The sequence below is a fragment of the Chionomys nivalis genome, chromosome 24 (assembly GCF_950005125.1).
Source record: "Chionomys nivalis chromosome 24, mChiNiv1.1, whole genome shotgun sequence".
Lineage (NCBI taxonomy): Eukaryota > Metazoa > Chordata > Mammalia > Rodentia > Cricetidae > Chionomys > Chionomys nivalis.
The window spans coordinates 15663937-15686153 of NC_080109.1; the positions used below are offsets into that span (position 1 = coordinate 15663937).

The 22217-nt window shown below is 42.6% G+C and overlaps 1 protein-coding gene and 1 non-coding gene across 11 annotated transcripts in view; one reads left to right on the forward strand and one right to left on the reverse strand.

Annotated features, from left to right (window-relative positions):
• Plch1 (phospholipase C eta 1) overlaps window positions 1-22217 on the forward strand; it is a 144585-nt gene that overhangs the window by 60632 nt on the left and 61736 nt on the right. For all 10 annotated transcript variants that reach the window (XM_057757008.1, XM_057757010.1, XM_057757011.1 and 7 more), the window contains exons 3-5: window positions 1914-2157; window positions 11105-11234; window positions 14765-14935. In XM_057757008.1, the coding sequence (XP_057612991.1) occupies window positions 1914-2157; window positions 11105-11234; window positions 14765-14935 (545 nt within the window). The remainder of the gene's footprint in view (window positions 1-1913; window positions 2158-11104; window positions 11235-14764; window positions 14936-22217) is intronic.
• On the reverse strand, window positions 13199-13305 carry LOC130866137 (U6 spliceosomal RNA). Its single transcript, XR_009056312.1, has one exon. It is a non-coding gene; the product is annotated as a U6 spliceosomal RNA (small nuclear RNA).

The window sequence follows — 22217 nt, forward strand, 5'->3', positions numbered from 1 at the left end:
TTGGAGATTTGCCATGTTTTCTTTTAATTGGGATATCAAGTGTCATGGTTTGAGACTTTTTCCCGTGAAAGGTAAGGAATATTATCAATCCAGTGGACTTCAGAGTCTATTGCATACTCCTCCAAACAATCAACTAATCCATGACTTAGCCACAGCGTTTAAATGGTTACAGTTTATTTCTCCTATCTGTGCTCTCTATAGTACCAGTATTACTCTAGAGAAACAGACTGATAGACGGATAGCTACTTCCGCAAACATAGGCAGATGAGATTAATAAGAGGAAATGACTCGCGTTTCTGGTGGTTAAACCGCGATGTAACGTATGTGCCCACTGCCTGCTGGACAACCACAGAAATCAGCAATACAGCTCAGCCCAAGTCTCCGGACCTGCAACCAGGGGAAGGGATGGTGTGAGTCTCAGTTCTAGGGTGAAGGCCTGAGCTCCCTGGGTACTGTAGATCCAAGTCCCATAGTCCAAGGGCCCGAGTCCATGAAGTTTTCATATCACTGAACAGGAGATGAATGTCTCAGCTCCAGGAGGGAGAAAATTCACTTTTATTTTCTGCCTTTTCTTCTATCTGGGCTCTTTGCTGATTGGATGTGGCCCACTCCTGTTGGGTGAGCATGACTTTCTTATTCAGGCCATTTATTCAAATACTAATTTCTTTCACACTAACTCCCCTAGACATGCCCAGCAATGATGTTGTCTTTGGTATCTGGGCATCTCTTTATCGAGATGTTGGCACTAATTGTTATTATACCTTCTGGATTGAGCACCAAGTTCGTGTTGGATCTCCTTGCAGTTGCTCTCATCGAATGTTAACGCCTTTGGTTGAAAATCTCTTTGCCCTTAGCAAGTGTGGGCTGTTTCGTTTCTTACTGTTTCCTGTACTGGTCACTGCTCTTTCCCTGGTGCTGAGGTTGCAATCAAAGCGTTAGTAACATGACTTCAACTACTCTGTACCACACAAAAAAATTATTTAAAAATTAATTAAATTTAATTAAATTAAAAATTTAATTAAAAATAGATAGGGCTCCCTCTTTCTCTTCTTCCTTCTCCTCTTAGTGGCTTAGATCTGCCAGGATTTTTCCTTTGGACATCAGATGATTTCTCTGTGTGTCATGCAGGGAATGAGTTGATACCGAAGTACAACCAGAACCCAGCCCATGAGGCAGAGTGAAGGGTATGGTAAACGGCAGTCAGTAGGATATGGAACATTTCTGATCATTCCCTTAAAATATACACGCAGCGTGTATAGTAAGTAATAGTTCTTCTCTGGTGCAGTCCTTAAGTGTCTTTCTGTTAATCTTCCCGGATTATGTGATTCTCTGCCTGTTGATCCTTAAGATCTAGCCTTTGTCTACCTTTCCAGCTTCATCTCCCTTTATTCTATCTCTGAGCATTTTAGGCCAGCATTCTTGCAATGGGCTGTGGTTTCTGCCTGCCTCTCCCTTCTTCCTTCCCACTTTTCCAAGCCACACTGTCCCTATATTTCCCCCGTGAGTCACATCAAATTCTACTACTTTCTTTCTATGGTCATCTTAAATATTTTGCAAAACAACTTTCAATTCCGTTTGAGCATATTTCCCTACATAAATATGTAAACTACATTTGAACTATTTATTAGCCACCTTTTCTACTAGTCTTCTTGCCTTGATAGGCATCTCTGTTTCTTTCCTGTAAGTCTCAACACACTGTGAGTGATTGCCTTGGGATGACATTGTCAAGAATGCCCCTAAAAGGTAAATTCTTTGAGGCCAGTTTTGCACATTTTGTCTTAAAAAGCACTACTTATCGGCAATGTTTTTTTTATTCTTTAGAATGCTTCCAATAATTTTACAAGTCTTGTTTCCTAGTCACTAAAGCGAAATGTCTTCATCTGCCATTTAACTGTGTCTTACTTCTCTTACAGTACTGATTGATTCCATCTACAAAGTCACAGAGGGCAGGCAGTCTGAAATCTTCCACAGACAGGCCGAGGGGAACTTCGATCCCAGCTGCTGCTTCACCATCTACCATGGCAACCACATGGAGTCCCTGGACCTCATTACCTCCAACCCAGAGGAGGCACGCACCTGGATCACAGGCCTCAAGTATCTGATGGCTGGCATCAGTGATGAGGACTCCCTTGCCAAGAGGCAGAGGACCCACGACCAATATCCTTTCTTAGAATGCCGTGTTTGCGTTGTATGCTTGTGTGTGCCCCTGTGTGTGTGTGGTACATGTACACAAAGTGAGAATTAAAGTGAACTTTGCTTTTTTCCATAATTGTGAGGTCTGAAGCATCTCTCTTTGCTGTCTGTTTTTCTGTCTCTTGAACTATCCTCTGTCCCTTGTGCTCTCATTCCCAGGGCATGAATAAGTAAAACCAAAGAGACACAGACATGTGTGAGCTCAGGAACAGAATTCTGAAAATTGCATGTAGCTCCACAATCAGAGAGGGTCCCTATTAGAGATGATTGCATTTTTTTTTTAGTGAGATGTTCATGAGCTGTAATTGGGGGAGTACTAATTTGGATTATAAGAAAATCCTGGCTTGTCATAATTTCAGTTGAATTTTGCAAATACTTTTTGGTGTTCTAATCATGTCATTCATACCAATTGCCTCTCAGCTGTTTTTTCTCTTTGAACTCACAACATGGGCCCTGAGCAGTTAGCACTGTAGAGGGAGGAAGGGATTTATTTCTTCTTATCCCACTTACCCTCTCGAAAGTGCTTGAAAAATGAGAGTCCCCATCTGTTCCTTTTTTTTTAAATTTAGGAATTACATTTTGTACATTTACTTTTTGAAAATTTTATACATGAATATGTGTGTTGATGAACTTGTTCATTCTTTCCATACTTCCCTACTCCCTCCCCAAACTTCATGCATTCCTTTTTAAAATCCACTGAGCCCCTTGGGTGATGCTGCTGAGTACTCGCGTGCAGGGTTATCCACTGGTACATGGGCAGCTTCTTGGACCACATCTGAAGAAATCTCTCTTTCTCCCTTCCCACAACCATCAGTCACCAGTGGCTCTTCGGTGTGGATAGGGATGCCATTTATGCTTGCATTTCTGCTGGCTTGGTCTTGCACAGGACTCGTGATTCAGCCCTCGCCATTGTGAATGCATGTGTGCAATGGCCCTGCCATGCCTGGAAAACACTGTTTCACAAGTCATTTGCTAGCTCTTAAAATCTTCCCACTCCCTTTTCTGAAATGGGAGAGGAGGCTTGGGGGAAGAGGATGTGCCATAGGAGTCCTATTTAAAACTGAGTGCTCCACATTCTCCATATTTTGATCAGTTGCTGGGCTCTGAATTTATAGCCACCTAGTGCAAAAAGAAGCTTCTCTGATGGGGATGAGAAATGCACTCATCTATAAAGACATCTAGAAGAAAGTTCAATACCATGTCAACTTAGCAGAATAATAGTACTTGGTTCTTCCCTAGGGAAGTCACAGGTTCTTGCTCCATTTAATAGTACCAAGCATGAGTTTTGTCTTGTAGAATGGACGTTCAGTCCCATCAGAAACAGTTGATTATTCTCCAAACATTCATGCCATTATAGCTTCTACAAAGCAGTCATGTCATTATAGCCTCAATGAATGTATCTTGCCACCCTTTCTGATTCTTGGTGAAAACCCTTCCTGTGGTTCTGCCCTGCTGATGAGATACACAATGAATGCACTTGTTCTGAAGACACCTTTCTGCCAGAGTAGAGTTGATTGTGTCCTGTGGTCTTTCTGACCTCAGTTCCTCTGCCTGTACAGTGAGGGTATCTAGCTAGTTCAGGTTTATGGTTCCCTGATTCATGCCTTCGATGGTCTTAAAAATATATGTGCCCATGTTTCTGTGAGGGAGAATGTTACATCCCTGCTGTCATTCTCCTTGCCACCACCACCATTGTCACCACCACCGTCATCACTATGTGCAGGAGTGTGGAGAAACTTAAACTCATCAGCTGTATAGATCCACGCTTAGGAGGCTGTTGAAGTGGACGGGACCAGTTAGCTCAGGAAGTGATTTCAACTGTGTGAATCTGAGCTGGTGAGCCACAAGGTTTTCCTCTCTATTCACAGCAAGCGGATGAGCGCAGGTGGGATTCCTGAATGAGTTTAAACACATGGCTAACTATTTCTGCCTCGGTCTGTTGGTTTGACATTTGCTGAAGCAGAAGAAATAAGAAAAACCCAAGCGAGCAACAATATTGAACAGTGGCAACACATGTGGTCCAAGCATCAACAGCCACTCTGATGTGCTTTTGATAAAGATGTGCTTTCTCACAAATGAGAGCTCAAAAATGGGCATTTCTAGGGTGGGGTTAATTCAGTGCTCTGCTATCATCAGAGACCCAAATCTGCTTCCCTAACATGTGGGTGTGGTCCCTCAGCTGCTGGCTACCTCTTGGCCAAAGGAGGTGTAGTATCTGCAGGGGGCAGGTGGCAGTGTCAAACACAGTCCTGCCCAGGGGGACAGAGTTTCATGTTGCAAATGAGACAGAGGAGAAAAACAGAAGGCCTTTCTAGAAGTCTCTCCAGAGATAACCTCTTGTCCTTGATGAGAATACCTATTGCAGATCCATTACTGCTTGAAACCGGCCATGATGCTTTGCTAACGCAAAGTATATAGTGATATTCGTCTTATTAGAAGCTAAGCCTGAAGCCGGGCGTGGTAGTGTACGCCTTTAATCCCAGCACTTGGGAGGCAGAGGCAGGCGGATCTCTGTGAGTTCGAGACCAGTCTGGTCTACAAGAGCTAGTTCCAGGACAGGCTCCAAAACCACAGAGAAAACCTGTCTCGAAAAACCAAAAAAAAAAAAAAAAAAAAAAAAGAAGCTAAGCCTGAGCACTGAAAAATAGTCAATTTATGTAAAAATCATAGTAATTTTTACTCCATTTAATATAATATAGAATGACTGTATTTTTCCAAAGCAAACAGACTTGAAGGATCTGTTGCTTCATCACCTTATATGTTCTGCGATGTTGGGCAGGAGAGCATATGAGTTTCCACGTTTACTTTGTGCTTAGCCTATAGTGATATGTTGGCTTAAAGTACATGAAAGAACATCCAGCCGCACACAGACAGCTTATGAAATTTGGAGACTATGTCATCAGAAACACTCAGGCAGGCACTCTGAGGGTGGCTAGATGAGGTCCAAGATTCACCTCTTTCCCTTCAGTGCCTGACCACAATTAGAGCACGTGACCCTTGGATACATTAGTATAGCTGAGGTTCTGTACAAAACAAGGGAAAGCAATGGTCACAGAGGAAGCGATCAGTTCTGGAAGCTGCGGTCTGCACCTGGTCAATTAGGATCCACTTGAACATCCCTGAGCCATTAGCCCATAGATCAGGGTCATGACCCTTGACACACGGGTAAGAGGCGGGCAGGGACAGTAGGGTCCTCTGCTTGCTTTAGTGGACAGTGGGGCTTTCTGTTTTCTTTAAACTTAATGCATTTACCTTTACTGTCACTTGAAAGTGTTTGTCATCGAATTAGTCAGTGTGGTGGCTAAGACATTTCATATTCTGGACACAGGTGACCTGGAAAGGAAGTGCACCTGAGAACTGCACAGGGAAGCCATCTTGTAAGACACTTAAAGAGGTGATGTTTGTGCCAGTAAGGGAAGGAAAAGGGAAAAAAAATTAATAGTAAGAAAAATAGTCTTCTATTCGATTCCCTTGGTCGACTTCTCTGTTTTTATGCCAATACCAAGCTGTTTTCAATACTGTAGCTCTGTAATAGAGTTTGAAGTCAGGGATGGTGATGCCTCCAGACGATCCTTTATTGTATAAGATTGTTTTGGCTATCCTGGGTTTTTTGTTTTTCCATATAAAGTTGATTATTGTCTTCTCAAGGGCTGTGAAGAATGTTGATGGGATTTTGATGGGGATTGCATTGAATCTATAGATTGCTTTTGGTAGAATTGCCATTTTTACTATGTTGATCCTCCCAATCCAAGAGCAAGGGACAACATATAGACATCCTCCTGGATATTAACCTTCATCAGGCGATGAAAGGAGACAGAGACAGAGTCCCACATTGGAGCATCAGACTACAACCCCAAGATCCAAACCAGGAGCAGAAGGAGAGAGAGCATGAGCAAGGAACTCAGGGCCATGAGGAGTGCACCCACATACTGAGACAATGGGGATGTTCTTTCGGGAACTCACCAAGGCCAGCTGGACTGGGTCTGAAAAAGCATGGGATAATACCGGACTCACTGAACATAGCGGACAATGAGGGCTGCTGAGAACTCAAGAACAATGGCACGGGGTTTTGATCCTACTGCACATACTGGCTTTGTGGGAGCCTAGGCTGTTTGGATGTTCACCTTAATAGACCTGGAAGGAGGTGGGAGGTCCTTGGACTCCCCACAGGGCAGGGAACCCTGACTGCTCTTAGGGCTGATGAGAGAGGGGGAGTTGATTAGGGGACGGGGAGGGATATGGGAGTCGGTGGCGGGGAAGAGACAGAAATCTTTAATAAATAAATTAATTAATTAAAAAAAAGAAAAATAGTGAAAAACAGGTTGAGGCAGGGGTACTATTCTTCAGAATTGACAAGGTCTTACATACTATGCTGGCATTAATTCTTTTTTATATTTATTTCCTCGTGTGTATGAGTAGGAACACATGACTGTTTGTGTTCCTACTAAGGTGACTGTGGAGGTCAGAGGAAAGCCTGCCGGAGTTAGGGAATTAGTTCTCTCCTACTCTGTAAGATGCAGGGATTGGACTGAGGTCATTCAAGGTTGACAACAAGGCCCTTCACCCACTGAATCATCTCTCCTGCTGCAGACTGACTTTCTTGATTGGGCATATATTTAATCAGGGAGAAATGATACAGGACGCTCACGATTAGACTTCACTTAGACCTTAAACTTTCTTTTTTTTTAAAAAAAATATTTATTTATTTATTTATTATGTAGACAATATTCTGTCTGTGTGTATGCCTGCTGGCTAGAAGAGGGCACCAGACCTCATTACAGATGGTTGTGAGCTACTATGTAGTTGCTGGGAATTGAACTCAGGACCTTTGGAAGAACAGGCAATGCTCTTAACTACTGAGCCATCTCTCTAGCCCGACCTTAAACTTTCTTGAATAAATAATAAATACAATGAATCTCAAGTGGCCGAAAGAGAAAATCCATCCACCTAGGGCATGAATTATTTTGCTTGGCATTGTGGTTTGGATAGATTCTACCCTTTTGTCTCGTGGTCTATGTCTGTAGGATGTCAGTGCCGATAAAACTGGTGCCTGCTCAGGGAGGGTGTAGCAGGGCAAAGGAATTGATGTAAGCACTGCCCACTACTGGGTAAGCACATTGTTAACAGGCTGCTTGCCGCTGCAGTCGTGAAGCTGGCGAGTCTCTTCCTTCTTCCTTCGGAATGAACTCTGAAATCTCAGTGCCTGCACCCATGCAAAGATGATGGTGGTGGTGTATAGCCTCAGCGTTAATTCTATCAGCCTGTTCTCTGCTTTCTCCACTCAGCCTGTCCTGACACTCTAAAGGAAGCCGTCACTTGCAGGCACCCCCTTACATGTGCTGGAAATGAGAATTTTATTCTTTCAGGCTTTGGGGGAAATACAGCTTGCTGCCTGGGTTTGGCTAGGATTATGAGCTAAGAATGAAAGAACAATAACGTTTTTATTTAGAATTTGAACTTCATTGTGTGCAAGCGAAGTCTTACTGGCAACACAGCTGTGCACACTCCTGCTGCCTCCCATCAGGCTGCTGTCCCGTGCATGGAGAGGTCATAACTGAGATGAGTCGTCTACCAATGGTTGATTGTCAGCCGCTTCCCAGAAACTTTGCCCATTCTCACCCCAATGTGAAATAATACCACATATTTTTCATCCTGCTATGGTTTTGTCATAGAAAACACAAAGCATAATAATAATATTTATTTCCCCTTTCCTCTGTAGAATGACTTGCTCTTCTTAATGTTGTTGTTGTGTGTGGTAATGAGTCATCAGGTCAGGGGTTGTCCGGATACTCACATCTTGGTTATAGAATACAACCTGAAGATAACAGGAACCTTTCACCCGCTTTTCTATGTGTACCTGTCGCTGGAAATAATGGGTTTTCCTTTCATAGAATGTGGAAATTGCACGTGAGCTCAGGGTTCTCTAGTTGGATTTCCTGAAGCCAAGAAGTGACAAGAGTGAGCCGTGGTAACAGGGCAGTCCCATTTGTAGAATCAGGGCCAGTGTTTATTTCTTGTTCTGACTCCATTCTGTGTGCGCTTCGTCAGTCAGTCCCCTGTCCCCTAAAGCAGGTGCCAAGGCCAGCTCATGTACGAAGCCTTGTAGACCCAGCCCAGCGAGGTTGTATCTGCCGGTTGTGCTCCTGCTGAAGGTGTGCTGTCCCTTGTCTCTTCCCAGGTCATTTAGAGGGTTTGATGGATAGCTGTAGGACAAAAAGATGGAAGCGCTGCTGTCATTGGATCCATTTCTCACTTCTCTGTACTTTGGCTGCATATGTTGTGGGCACAGAGGCGTGTCCAATCAAAAAGGATGGAGAGCTCCACAGGGAGGGGTTCTGTGTGGACAGGAAACAAAATAAATTACTAGTACCTGATCATCCTTCTAATTCTTTGCTTATTCTTCTTCTAGGTCTGATCTCCTTTAATCTCTAGGCAGAATATACAGTGAGCTCCTGACTGAGCTTTGCAAGAAAAAGTGGAAAGAGATGGGGTTTTTGTGTTGCTTCTGTTGAGAAATAGGTCTGGAAGGAAAGCAGATTTTATCCTCTGGTTGTTGTTAGTTTGGTTTTTTAAGTTTCTGGTGATTAGCACATGTAAATTGTATAAGTTAATGGGGTCTCTTGTGTTCATCATTCATTCATTCATTCATTCACACACATGCCTTTTACTCTCTAAGGCAGTAATATTTCACAGTCATAATTTGACTCATGGAGGAAATCTAAGCACGTTTTGCTGCCACTGGGAGGTTGGTTGATATTTTGAGGTAGGGGAAAACATTTTCATCTTGTTACCTGCTTGGTAAGGTGATATTATCCACTGGCCCTCTGCTGTTTCACTTCTATTCTCCCACTTCTTGTTTGGTTTTCTTTTTTTTTCCTTCTTTTTAAAAAAATTTATTTATTTATTATGTGTACAGCATTCCTTCCATGTGCGCCCGCATGCCAGAAGGGGGCGCCAGGTCTCATTACAGATGGCTGTGAGCCACCATGTGGTTGCTGGGAATTGAACTCAGGACCTCTGGAAGAGCAGCAGTCAGTGCTCTTAACCACTGAGCCATCTCTCCAGCCCGTTTGGTTTTCTTTTATTTTAATTTATATTTATTTTATGTGTATGGTGTTTTTTTTTTTTTTTTTCTGCATGTATGCCTGTTGCCTATAGAGGCTAGATGAGGGCATTGGATCCCCTGGAGCTAGAGTTATGGTGGTCGTGAGCCTCCTTGTGGGTGTTGGGATTTGAACCTGGGTTGTTTAGGAGAGCAGCTAGTACTTTTAATTGCTGAGCCTTCTCTCTAGCCCAGTCATTTCTTGGTTTTTAAACTTATCCCTTTCTCTGCGTTTGATTCTCTGGATTCATTCTTTTTTTTTTTTTTAAATTGCTTTCATTCTGTTCCTCTCCAATTTCATTTAAGCTTTGAAGCTCAATTTAATATTCTATGCATGCATACCATCCTTAAAATATGTTATATTAAAATGCTGTGCATTAATTGGGAATTTTTCGTGCATCTGTTTAATCTGCCCACTTATTTGAGGATCCTGTAAGTCTCAATACACATGATATGAATCCTTTATATTGAAACTCGGCTTCATAGTCTCAGCACCGAGTCTCACACTTGAGCTTACTATGATTAGAAGTTTGCAATCGGTAGGAGACCACTGTCATACCGGCGATAAAGGAGGAGTGTGGGCTAGAAACAGCCTAATGTGCACAGAACATGAATGCTAGGTCAGGTTGTAAGAGTCATGGGATTAGGATGAGGCTACAGAATCCTTCCTGTTCTCACCAAAGACTCTCTCTTTCCCGGCGATGATGAGGGTCAGCCAGATGGCCTCATCTTTAAATAGAAGAGTAAGAGACAGAAAAGAGAGTGGAGCTCTTTTTTTTTTTTTTTTTTTTTTTTTGGTTTTTCGAGACAGGGTTTCTCTGTGGTTTTGGAGCCTGTCCTGGAACTAGCTCTTGTAGACCAGGCTGGTCTCGAACTCACAGAGATCCGCCTGCCTCTGCCTCCCGAGTGCTGGGATTAAAGGCGTGCGCCACCACCGCCCGGCGAGAGTGGAGCTCTTGACTGGAAGAATGACAAAAACAAAAACCATACTAAGTGAGAGGGCACAGGAGAAGATAAAGGCCAGATTGGTTATATTTGAAATTTCATCCTCATGAGCTCTTTGGACAGAGAGCTAGACCATTAAACCAGGCTATTCCTGCTGGGTGCTGTCTCTGCATCTCACAAATGAGGACCTCTAACCCTTTGTGCTGGAGAAAAATTATTGAGAAGATGAAGTCAGTGAAGGTGTAAGTCACAAAACAATCCCATAGCAGTTTGGAATTATGATAAACAAACGGGTTATTTATTTAAGGGGAAAAACTTATAGACAACAGCCCTCTGAGGGAACAGGAACAGAGTCTAGCAGCCACAAGCGGGAGCCGGAAGCAAAAGAGACCACGCCCAAGTAGGCTGGTATCTTAAAGGCTATTGGCTGAAGGAGCAGAATGTGCCCCCATAGCAAATCAGGACAGGAGAAAAAGGGTAACGTGAATTCATATACTCGTGTTGTAGTGTTGTTCATGGAGGCTAAGGAAAGTGGACCCAGTGACGTAGCTGTCCTTACGGCTGCTGGAATACAGTGCTTTTTAACAAAAAGCTTGACTTTTAATTTTGATTAGCAAGACTGTTTGCATTACACCTTTCAGCAGTCTGGCATGCCTCGGGTTTTGCAGGGGAGGGTGCCCCCAACGTGCACACCCCCCTTCTCTTCTGTTATTGCTGTTTATCAAGAGCTCAGCAGAGCCTGCGCATCGCAGGGTCTCCTCCAAAGCATTTCTCCTGATTCCTTGTTGCTGATTGTGTCCCCGTGACGTTCAGCGGGAGAGCAGTTCTGATTTCTATGAAAACTTTTCTTTGACCTTTCCTCACGTGGGTGAAGCAGACCTTTGAGGAGGCTGATAAGAATGGCGACGGCTTATTGAACATCGAAGAGATTCACCAGTTGATGCATAAACTAAATGTCAATCTGCCCCGGAGAAAAGTCAGACAAATGTTCCAGGTATGTGGTCACCTTTGGCAAAACACAGCAATGACTGCTATAATTAGCACATTAAAATCTTTTATTTCGTGAGAAGCTGGTCTTACTTGCTCCACGCTGTTTTTGTTTTTCTTTGATAAAGAGATGTCTCATCAAAGGAAAAATGAGATGTCTCATCAAAGGAAAAATTCTTGAACTTAAGAAGCATTCGGTTTCATCCCCCTGGAATACTTCTTTGCCGTTGCTGTTTCCAGAGAGCTATTATTATAAACACTTTTCCTGGTACTTGAACTGTGGCGTGAACTTGGTCAAGTGCTTCTGAAGGGATGAGAATGCTTCATCTGCCTGCCGCAGGGCTGGGGGGCTGTTGTGAGGGCTACAGTAAAGACCAAGTGTCAGGAGCCCCAAGAGTTGTCTCTTGTTTCGGAAGAACTTAAGGTTGAAAATCCACTAGGCTTAGAAGTGCTAAGTCGTCAGAGTTCAAACCTCTCTTGGTGTGTGAGACAAGATGTTTTTGCCTCTCAATCCTTGAGGGAGATCCTTGACTGGAATTTATTCTGCAGCATCCAGCTGGGCTGTGCTTGGAAATGAGCAGTGTTGGGCAGAGACCAGACTGCACTGTTAGTAATGATCAGAAGTTAAATTACAAAATGGTACTTATTTGTAGATAAATCATATGCAGAATCCATGTTTTATAAAGACTTTTAATTCTGTGTGATTAAGTCTATATCTTAGACATATAATAAGCATAGAAAGGTTGAATGTTCTGTGTTTGGAGCTTTTGATTTTTGACATCTTGCTGCTCCTAGCAGGGCCATGCGTTCCAACAGCAAATGGAAGCCAGAGGCTGGCTCCCTTCTCTGATCCCCTCAGGTGGTCCTGCTTAGGAGACACTCCTGTTTAGGGATGGTTTGGACTTGGGGTGGGGGTTGGTTCTACTGCACTGGAGGACAACATGAGCAAAAAAAAAAAAAAAAAGAGGAAGGAGTGAAACACAGGAAAACTAGAAAATGTAAATTCATCAGACAAGTTTATTATTTTTTAAATGGTTACTTTTTTAAATTGGCAGATATATATGGCAGGTTGCGTTATGGCCTTTTCATACATACTTTGGTTGATTCTCTCCCCTCCCTGCCCCCATCACACACTTGTACCCTTGTGGCCCCAAGTAGTTTTTTTTCTATCTCCTTATGATTTTGTAAACCCTGAGATGGGGTCATACTATTTAGCCAGGCTGGCTCAGAATTTAGAGTTCCTTCTGCCTCAGCTCCTTATTTTGGGATAGTAAGCCACTGTATATGTGGTGAGACAGGTTTAAAAGAGAATTCAGAGTCTCTTTTTAGGCTCTTAGATTTTAAAATGTGTTAAGACAGAAAATGACCAGACACATATGCCCGCTATATGTGAAATATGTCCACCGGGGTCCTGAGTCTATAAGGAGTCTGCAAAGAAAGGCTTATGTTGGGAATGCAAGATTCAGGAGTTTCCATATAGATTAAGTACCCTCATGTGAAATTCTTGAGTCCAAAAGTATTTTGGATTTAAGATTTTATTTTTTGGATTTTGGAATATTTTAGTACCCATAAGCAGAAATCTTAAATATATCTGCCTAAATAGGATTAAACCCAAACACACACACTTAAAGAACAGGGTCTCACTATGCAATTCTGGCTGACCTGGAACTCACTGTGTAGATCAGACTGGCCTAGACCTCGCATAGAGTTGCCTGCCTCTGCCTCCTGAATGCTGGGATTAAGGTGTGCATGCTCATGCCTGGCAGGAGTAAGCGTACCGATTTAAAACTATAACAGAAAAGTGAACGCTATACTCAGTCTCTTAGATGCAAGGACTCTTCATTAGGCCCCATATATCAAAACCGTTTATCAAAAATCTACACGCACATTTAAAATGACAAGGTAGGAGTAATCACCTTCCCAGAGAGGCACTTAATTAACCTAAAGTTAGCATTTAGCAAAAGTTTTCTTAAAAATTTGGAATGCTTTATGCTAATCTGCATGTTGTCGTTGCTCAGAGGCCGTGCTAATCTTCTGCATTGTTCCATTTTTAGCATATGTGCCCCTGAAGTGAGCATGCGCACATAAGCAAAATTTTCATGAGTGTTTTGCCTTTCAAGGCTGTATTTAAGTCTGTTTCATAGCTGAGTGTAATTCCCCAAACCCAAGGCTTCAGAGCGCCACTCACTTCCTGCCAGCTTTGGTTTCCTCACGATTGTGTTCACCGTGAATGAATGCGATCCTGTAAACGGTTTGGTGGCTCAGTTTGCTACCCTGGCAGTCTGATGACCCACGCAGCCCAGCTCAGGATCCGTGGTGAACAGTTCTTGTCCAATAATTATTGGGGACAAATAAAGCAGACATCTACCTGCACGAGCTCTTCAGACTTTTCCTTGGAAGAAAAAGTCGGATAGTAGCTCTAGTGGCTGCAAGAGCCCAGAGGCATCATGGGTCATGGAAAAGATTGTCTTAGGGGAGGAATTACAGTACAGTTCTGAAGCAAGCAAGAGACAAGTGTCTATGCTGTGCTTCGAAGCACCACCTCTGTCTCGTCCTTCATCCTTTGTGCTCAAGGTGACTTTTTGATTGGTGTCTTCAAAGACCAGCTGTTGGCTTCCTTGCTTCCTTTTAAAGATAGTCATTTAAAAAAAAAAAAACAAAAAAACAAACCTATCATTGCCCTTTGGTTTTGTTTATTGTTTTCTTTGGCTTTTTAGATTTTTATTTGAATTTCTAGCTTTTTTGTTTTATCTTGTCTTTGAGACAAGGTCTCTTTATGCAGTCCATGCAGGTCTCCAACTAACCATCCATCTGCTTTATCCTCCAGAAGGCAGAAATTACAGGCAGTTCAGGTTTTGTTTTCAAATGACACATTCTAACAAATTGAGCTTCAAGCTTTGCTTTAAAGGTTTATCTGTATCATTAACGTTTTACTGTTTGCTTGTTTGCTTGTAATTTATATTTCTGATGCTAGGATTGATGTGGGGCTGTCATAAAAAATTGAGCTTAATTTAAAAAAAATTGTGCTTTGCCTGTGTGCATGGAAGGTACCTTGTGTGTGCAGTACTGAAGGCAGCCAGAAGAGGGCACTGCATCTCCTGGAACCAGAGTTACAAGTAGTTGTAGGCTGAATTGTAGGTGCTTAGAACGGAACCTGGGTTCTCTGCAAGAACAGCCAGTGCTGTGCTCATAACTGCTGAGCCATTTCTTCAGCCTCAGTGTCATACAGATTTGAATTAGAGTTGTTCCTTTTGTTTACCTTCTTATTTAGAAGCATTATTTCATTGTTCTGCTTTAAGGTTTTTCTGTTAATTTATAAATGTACTATATGGTCAAAGAAATTGGTTTATGTAATGTTGATTACAATTTGTTGATGCCTTCTTGATTGCCTAATATTGTTTTTATATAATATTCCATGTGTGCTTAAAAATGTATTTTTTGTGATTTATGTATTGGCCCTTTTGTGGTAAATGTTCCTTTCTTATTCTGAATTCCTCACTGTTCCCAATTCTTACCGCCTTCCTATACCTTGTCCAGGAAGCTGACACAGACGAGAATCAGGGAACCCTGACATTCGAAGAATTCTGCGTGTTTTACAAAATGATGTCTTTGAGGAGAGACCTTTATTTGCTGCTCTTGAGCTACAGCGACAAGAAGGAGCACCTGACAGTGGAGGAGCTGGCTCAGTTTCTGAAGGTGGAGCAAAAGGTACCATTGCGCTGCGGGACGGGGTGTGCATGCTGGTGCTTGAGAGTGGGTGTCTGTCGGTTATCAGATGTACGTATATGCTACATGCAGGATACACTGATGAATAGCACTGAGAAATATAGGCTATCAAGATCATACCAATGGATCATTTGAAACACCTATGTAGTAGCTTTGAAGGACAGTGACAAGCTGAAACCTAGCATATATGACTTTTTTATTTTTGTCTGTGTTGAATATGGATATGTGTATTTGCCTACAGAGAAATGAAAGTTAACTCACTGGTAATATTTTCTTTATACTGTGAGGCATTAGTAAAACTATAAATTTGAGCTTTTATTCATTTATGTCAGTATAAATTAATATTAGTAAAATATAAATTGATCTTTAATCATAGTATAGTTGTGTTTTATTAACTATGACATAATTCTTAGATCACACTGTGAACACTGATAATTCAGACAGGAAGTTGGCATCTACTTATGTACAAAGGTTAGTAAATTAGGCCTTGCCTAGGGTAGGAATTCCTAAATCTACTTAAAGGAGAACATTAAATTTTAAATATAATATAGAGTAATTTATGTTCAACAAGTTTAATTTTTTATATGGCTGTCTTAGAATTATTTAAAGTCCATTTCTTAGTACAGTGGAGAAATAAATGGGTTTTATATATACATCTCAAACACAGGTGGACCCTCAGACTTGTGACATTTCAGTTTAATTCATTGCCATGTGTGAACTCAGAGTCCGTTTCTAAGACATCGTGCTAAGTTTCGGGAATGTGCAAAATGTATCCTTAGATTTCTCAAAATAAAAGAGCTATTTCTTGATACTTTATAACTTTCAGAGTCTATGATAAAATTAAAGAATGCCAAGAAGTGAACCAACATGCTTTATTTTTGTTGTGTTGGGGCAGGGTTCTTGTGTGGCTGAGAAAAGTAGCATATTTTTAAGGGTTCCCCTTCTTAAGCTTATAAAATTAATTATGAATTAAAAAATAATGCTGTTGTATTGCTTTCCCAAATCATTGCTTCCTTTCAAAGTATCTTTGCGGGGCTAGAGAGATGAGTCTGTGGTTACAAACACTGACTGATTTTCCAGAGGCCCCAAGTTTGATTCCTAGCACCCACATTCGGTTCTCACATCACCTGTAACCACAGAGGTCAAAGGTGTCAGATCCACAGAGGCAGGTGGGTCTCTGTGAGTTCGAGGCCAGCCTGGTCTACAAGAGCTAGTTTCAGGTCAGGTTCCAAAGCTACTGAGAAACCCTGTCTCAAAAAACCAAAACCAACCAACCAACCAAAGGAAAATAAATAAATAAATAAATAAATAAATAAATAAATAAATAAAATACCCTACAGGCTTGCCTGCCTGCAGATGGATCTTTGCGGGCTTTTTTTTTTGTTTTGTTTTCCACTTGAGTTTTCCCCATCTCAGATGACTTTAGCTTGTGTCAAGTTGACATAAAATTAGCCAGCACACTCAACATATGAAATAAATAGATAAATGAATGAAAAAAATGCCTTTGCCAAGATGCTAATGCATCGCTAATATACACACAATCATTCTCACTTAGTTTTGGTACTAATTTGAATTAAATTGAATTAAAATATTCTTACCCTCAGTGTGTGCATGAGTGTGTATGTGTGAAGATGCTAGAGGAAAATATCTGGGAGTTGGTTCTCTCCTTTCATCTTTCCATGGTTCCCAGTGATTGATCTCTGGTCAGTTGACAGGTTTGTATAGCAAGCATCTTTACCATTGAGCCATTATGATGTACCCTAAATTAAATTTTTGCAGTGACTTCTAAAAAAATTTTTTTTCCAGTTGTGTGTGGGAAGGAAGGCTTGTACAGCTGAAGTGAACTTGTTTCTGTTCCAGTGTTCCAGATCTTGAGACTTCTTTTTTAATTCTCTCCTGTTTAGACCAGAAAAATACCGCTTTTACTTGTCATAGCCCCAAACTCGTCTGATGTTTCCATCTGAGCCGGCTAGTGCTGCTTACAGGCTCAGAAATGGTGAAATGTTTCACTAATTCAAATCTACTCTGAGCAAGCAGAACAGGTACTTTTTAGGATAGTTAAGTGCAATTTTTGAAGTTCATTTTATGGACAGATGAATTGGCTAATTAGGTTCTTCAGACTTTTACTTTAGAGAGAATGAGAAAAAACAGCAAAACTTTGGCAAACCCTGTCCATACATGTGTTTTCTCTGTATGATTTGCTGTATAATTTAAGACTGAGCCTCATCACTCCCACATTAGCCATGTTGTAATAAAATGATGATAATGATGATGATGAGGAGGATAACAATAATAACAGTAATTTGGTATGTGATCCTTGTCCCCTGATCTTGATAAGGAGCCATTAAAACCCTTGGAACTTCCTGAGTGATTGGATCACTTTGTTACTTCTAGCGAGCTAGTCCCCTTCAGATCTGAATTTATTGGACCTCTGAATAGTTGCAACCACGTGATGAGAGGCTGTGAGCGTAGGGAAGGGAGAGGGAGCTGGGGATTAAATCAGTAACTTTGGTCAGTGATATAGTCAGTCTGTACCATCTTACTTCTATCATAGACACTCCATAAATGAAATGCCCTGGGGCACAAGGCTTAATGAACACACTCAGGTGCCTTGAAGGGAAGATGTCTGGAGAGGCCATAGGTCTCTACAGCCACTCCGCTTCTGTGCAGTTCTTTTGTCTATTTCTTAGCTGTCATTTATTATGCAAAGATAACTGGGGTGGGGGGAAAGCCCTGGCCCTCTGTGAGCCACTCTGTTGAATGACAGAGTCAGGCGAACAGCTTAAAGCTACCCCCTTGATGATGCCAAACAGGTTCCTCTGAGCCCTCCTAATAGGCAGGCACTTTTCTCAGCCTTATTTTTTTCTATTACTTAAAAAAAAAACCCAATCCAAATTTCCACTCTCCCCTCCTCCCAGTCCCCTCCCTCCATAGACCCTCTCCCTCCCCCTCCAACCCTAAGGGAGTGCCATGCACCCCACCCTGTGGAAAGGCCAAGGCCCTCCCTACTACATCTAGGTTGAGCAGGTTTACATCCAAAGAGAATAGGATCCCATGAGGCCGGTATATGCAGTAGAGACAAATCCCAGTGTCACTCTCAGTGGCCCTCAGTCTGTCCCAGCTGTCAACCCCCTTCAGAGGGGCTTGGTTGTTCCCATGCTCGTTCACTCCCAGTCTAGTTGGAGTTGGTGAGCTCCCATTAGCTCAGGCAAACTGTCTCAGTGGATGACCCCCTCACGGTCTTGAATTCCTTGCTCATACTCTCACTCCTTCCACTCTTCACCTGGATCTTGGGAGCTCAGTCCAGTGCTCCAATGTGGGTCATTGCCTCTGATCCCATCTGTTGTTGGACGAAGGTTCTATGGTGATATTTAAGATAATCATCAGTCTGACTACAGGGTAAGGTCAGTTCAGACACCCTCTCCTCTATTGCTTAGGGTCTTAGCTGGGTTCATCCCTGTGGGTTCTTGGCCATTTTTCTAGAGCCAGGTTTCTTGCTAACTTCATAATGGCTCCCTCAATCAAGATATCTCTTTCCTTGCTCTCATATCTGTCCTTCCTCCATCTCGACTATCCCATTCCTTCAAGTTCTTCTCAACCCCCTTCTCCCCTTCCTTCTACCTCCTGCTCCCTTGCTCCCAAATTTTTGTGTCTCAGCCTCATTTTTAATAAGCCGCTTTTATAAAAAAAAATCATGTTGTTTTCTTAGCCAGGATTCCCATGCTCAACTCCGTAACTCATCAGCCTGTTACCTGCACCCAGACCCTAGTCGATGCCTAAGCGTCTTGGTTGGCTTTCTGCAAGAATCCAGTCGTTTGGTTTGTCCAGCTCGAGTTCCTTTTTCCTCCTGGTAGTGCTTTATCTACTCACCCTCGTTCTTCCTGATTTTCAGCCTTGCCTCCTTTTCCATGCGAAGGGCAACTGGTACCCACTCTTCCCACCTCACAATGTCAAGTTTAAGGTTGGTCTTGAATGTGACTGAGATATTCAGAAGTGCAGCAATGTGAAGAATTAAAATTAAAATGCATAAATCTAGTGACTTTAACTTCATCTAGGCTGGTGGAATCACTCCAGCCCATTTGAATGTCAGTAGTGCATATCGCTTGCTAATGGGCATGCATTTCTTCCCCTTCTCTGGTTATGCTGAAATTCTGCCAGTGAATTTTCTGGTTTGGGGAAAATGGAAGCCAGTGCTATGTGAAGTCTTCCCTGGCAGATTTGTACCTACTTTAATTTCAAAATTAGCTTGAAGCTATTGACATTTGGGTAGGGCTTGAAACAATGTCTGTCTGTCTATTATCTATCCATCTGTTTATCTATCTATCTATCACCTGTCTAATCCAATCTATCTGTATTACTGTACCTCAAGAGGCAAAAACTGCAAAGGAACATTTTAATGTATAGATATTTTAAGGTTTGCTATTTCAAGCACTACATAACTGAATCACAAGGTAGGGAAATATTTGTGATACAATATAATACTGAGTTCCCTTCATTGGAAAAGCTTTTTGGGTCATTGCATCTGGAAATACTCTGCCCTTACTAGTAATAAAGAAATCTAAAATTAAGCCAAAAGATTATTATTTTAACCCATTGATTTAGTGAACATTAACAAACATGGTATCTACTTTAGCTTGTAATTGGTCTAATTATTCACTACAGCAGTTTTGCTAGTCTGAAACTGTTCAGAATTTATCAATAAACTTTGATCCATTTTACCTTTACTCATTTGTCCTAAAGAAGTAGCTATAGAAAAAAGAACACAAAAAGCATATACAGAAAATGTTTGAAAGTTGTGCATTTCGGCTTTCTTTGTAAAGAAGAGAAATTGAAGACAACCTAACGTGTGCAGTAAGAGGATCATTAGACAAACAAGAGCTTGACAGCATTTGAGTTTTGAAACTGAATTTGCTCAATGGGACAAACCTGAGGCATTTTGGTCTCTGGGCCACTGACTCAATATCTTCTTAAGAGATAAAATTGCTTACAGACTCCAGAGTGTTCATCTTTTAAAATATACTCAGCTGTAAAATGAAACACCACTGCTGGTCACAGGTAGTATCGAGGATGATGTGAAATCAAATACTTGCCCATGACAGAGTCTTATTTCCTCCAGATTCATCCTCAGCAGATAGAAATTTAGAAACTTACCTTAGGGTAACATTACCAGTTATAGTGAATTGAATATTGATGTCCGAAGATTTAAGTGTTAATTCTTAGCACCTGTGAATGTACTGGAGCTAAAGTGAGTGTTGGTGTGTTGATGGATACAGTTAAGATATTAATTTGAAGTGGGCCTTAAACCTGAAAGTGAAACTTTTCATGGACAAGTAGTAGAAATGGGCACACAGGAAGAAGGTCATAGGAAGGAGGAAGGACACGGGAAGAAGGTCATAGGAAGAAGAAAGGACACGGGAAGAAGGTCATAGTAAGGAGGGAGGACACGGGAAGAAGGTCATAGGCAGAAGAAAGGACATGGGAAGGTCATAGGAAGGAGGAAGGACATGGGAAGAAGGTCATAGGAAGGAGGAAGGACATGGGAAGAAGTTCATAGGAAGGAGGAAGGACACGGGAAGAAGTTCATAGGAAGGAGGAAGGACACGGGAAGAAGTTCATAGGAAGGAGGAAGGACACGGGAAGAAGGTCATAGGAAGGAGGAAGGACATGGGAAGAAGGTCATAGGAAGGAGGAAGGACACGGGAAGAAGGTCATAGGAAGGAGGAAGGACATGGGAAGAAGGCCATAGGAAGGAGGAAGGACACGGGAAGAAGGTCATAGGAAGGAGGAAGGACATGGGAAGAAGGCCATAGGAAGGAGGAAGAACATGGGAAGAAGGTCATAGGAAGGAGGAAGGACATGGGAAGAAGGTCATAGGAAGGAGGAAGGACATGGGAAGAAGGTCATAGGAAGGAAGAAGGACATGGGAAGAAGGTCATAGGAAGGAGGAAGGACATGGGAAGAAGGTCATAGGAAGGAGGAAGGACATGGGAAGAAGGTCATAGAAAGGAGGGAGGACATGGGAAGAAGGTCATAGGAAGGAGGGAGGACATGGGAAGAAGGTCATAGGAAGGAGGGAGGACACGGGAAGAAGGTCATAGGAAGGAGGAAGGACATGGGAAGAAGGCCATAGGAAGGAGGAAGGACACGGGAATAAGGCCATAGGAAGGAGGAAGGACACGGGAAGAAGGTCATAGGAAGAAGAAAGGACACAGGAAGAAGGCCATAGGAAGGAGGAAAGACACGGGAAGAAGGTCATAGGAAGGAGGAAGGACACGGGAAGAAGGTCATAGGAAGGAGGAAGGACACGGGAAGAAGGCCATAGGAAGGAGGAAAGACACGGGAAGAAGGTCATAGGAAGGAGGAAGGACACGGGAAGAAGGTCATAGGAAGGAGGAAGGACACGGGAAGAAGGCCATAGGAAGGAGGAAGGACACGGGAAGAAGGTCATAGGAAGGAGGAAGGACACGGGAAGAAGGCCATAGGAAGGAGGAAGGACATGGGAAGAAGGTCATAGAAAGGAGGGAGGACACGGGAAGAAGGTCATAGGAAGGAGGGAGGACATGGGAAGAAGGTCATAGGAAGGAGGGAGGACATGGGAAGAAGGTCATAGGAAGGAGGAAGGACATGGGAAGAAGGTCATAGGAAGGAGGAAGGACATGGGAAGAAGGTCATAGGAAGGAAGAAGGACATGGGAAGAAGGTCATAGGAAGAAGAAAGGACACGGGAAGAAGGTCATAGTAAGGAGGGAGGACACGGGAAGAAGGTCATAGGCAGAAGAAAGGACATGGGAAGGTCATAGGAAGGAGGAAGGACATGGGAAGAAGGTCATAGGAAGGAGGAAGGACACGGGAAGAAGTTCATAGGAAGGAGGAAGGACACGGGAAGAAGTTCATAGGAAGGAGGAAGGACACGGGAAGAAGTTCATAGGAAGGAGGAAGGACACGGGAAGAAGGTCATAGGAAGGAGGAAGGACATGGGAAGAAGGTCATAGGAAGGAGGAAGGACACGGGAAGAAGGTCATAGGAAGGAGGAAGGACATGGGAAGAAGGCCATAGGAAGGAGGAAGGACACGGGAAGAAGGTCATAGGAAGGAGGAAGGACATGGGAAGAAGGCCATAGGAAGGAGGAAGAACATGGGAAGAAGGTCATAGGAAGGAGGAAGGACATGGGAAGAAGGTCATAGGAAGGAGGAAGGACATGGGAAGAAGGTCATAGGAAGGAAGAAGGACATGGGAAGAAGGTCATAGGAAGGAGGAAGGACATG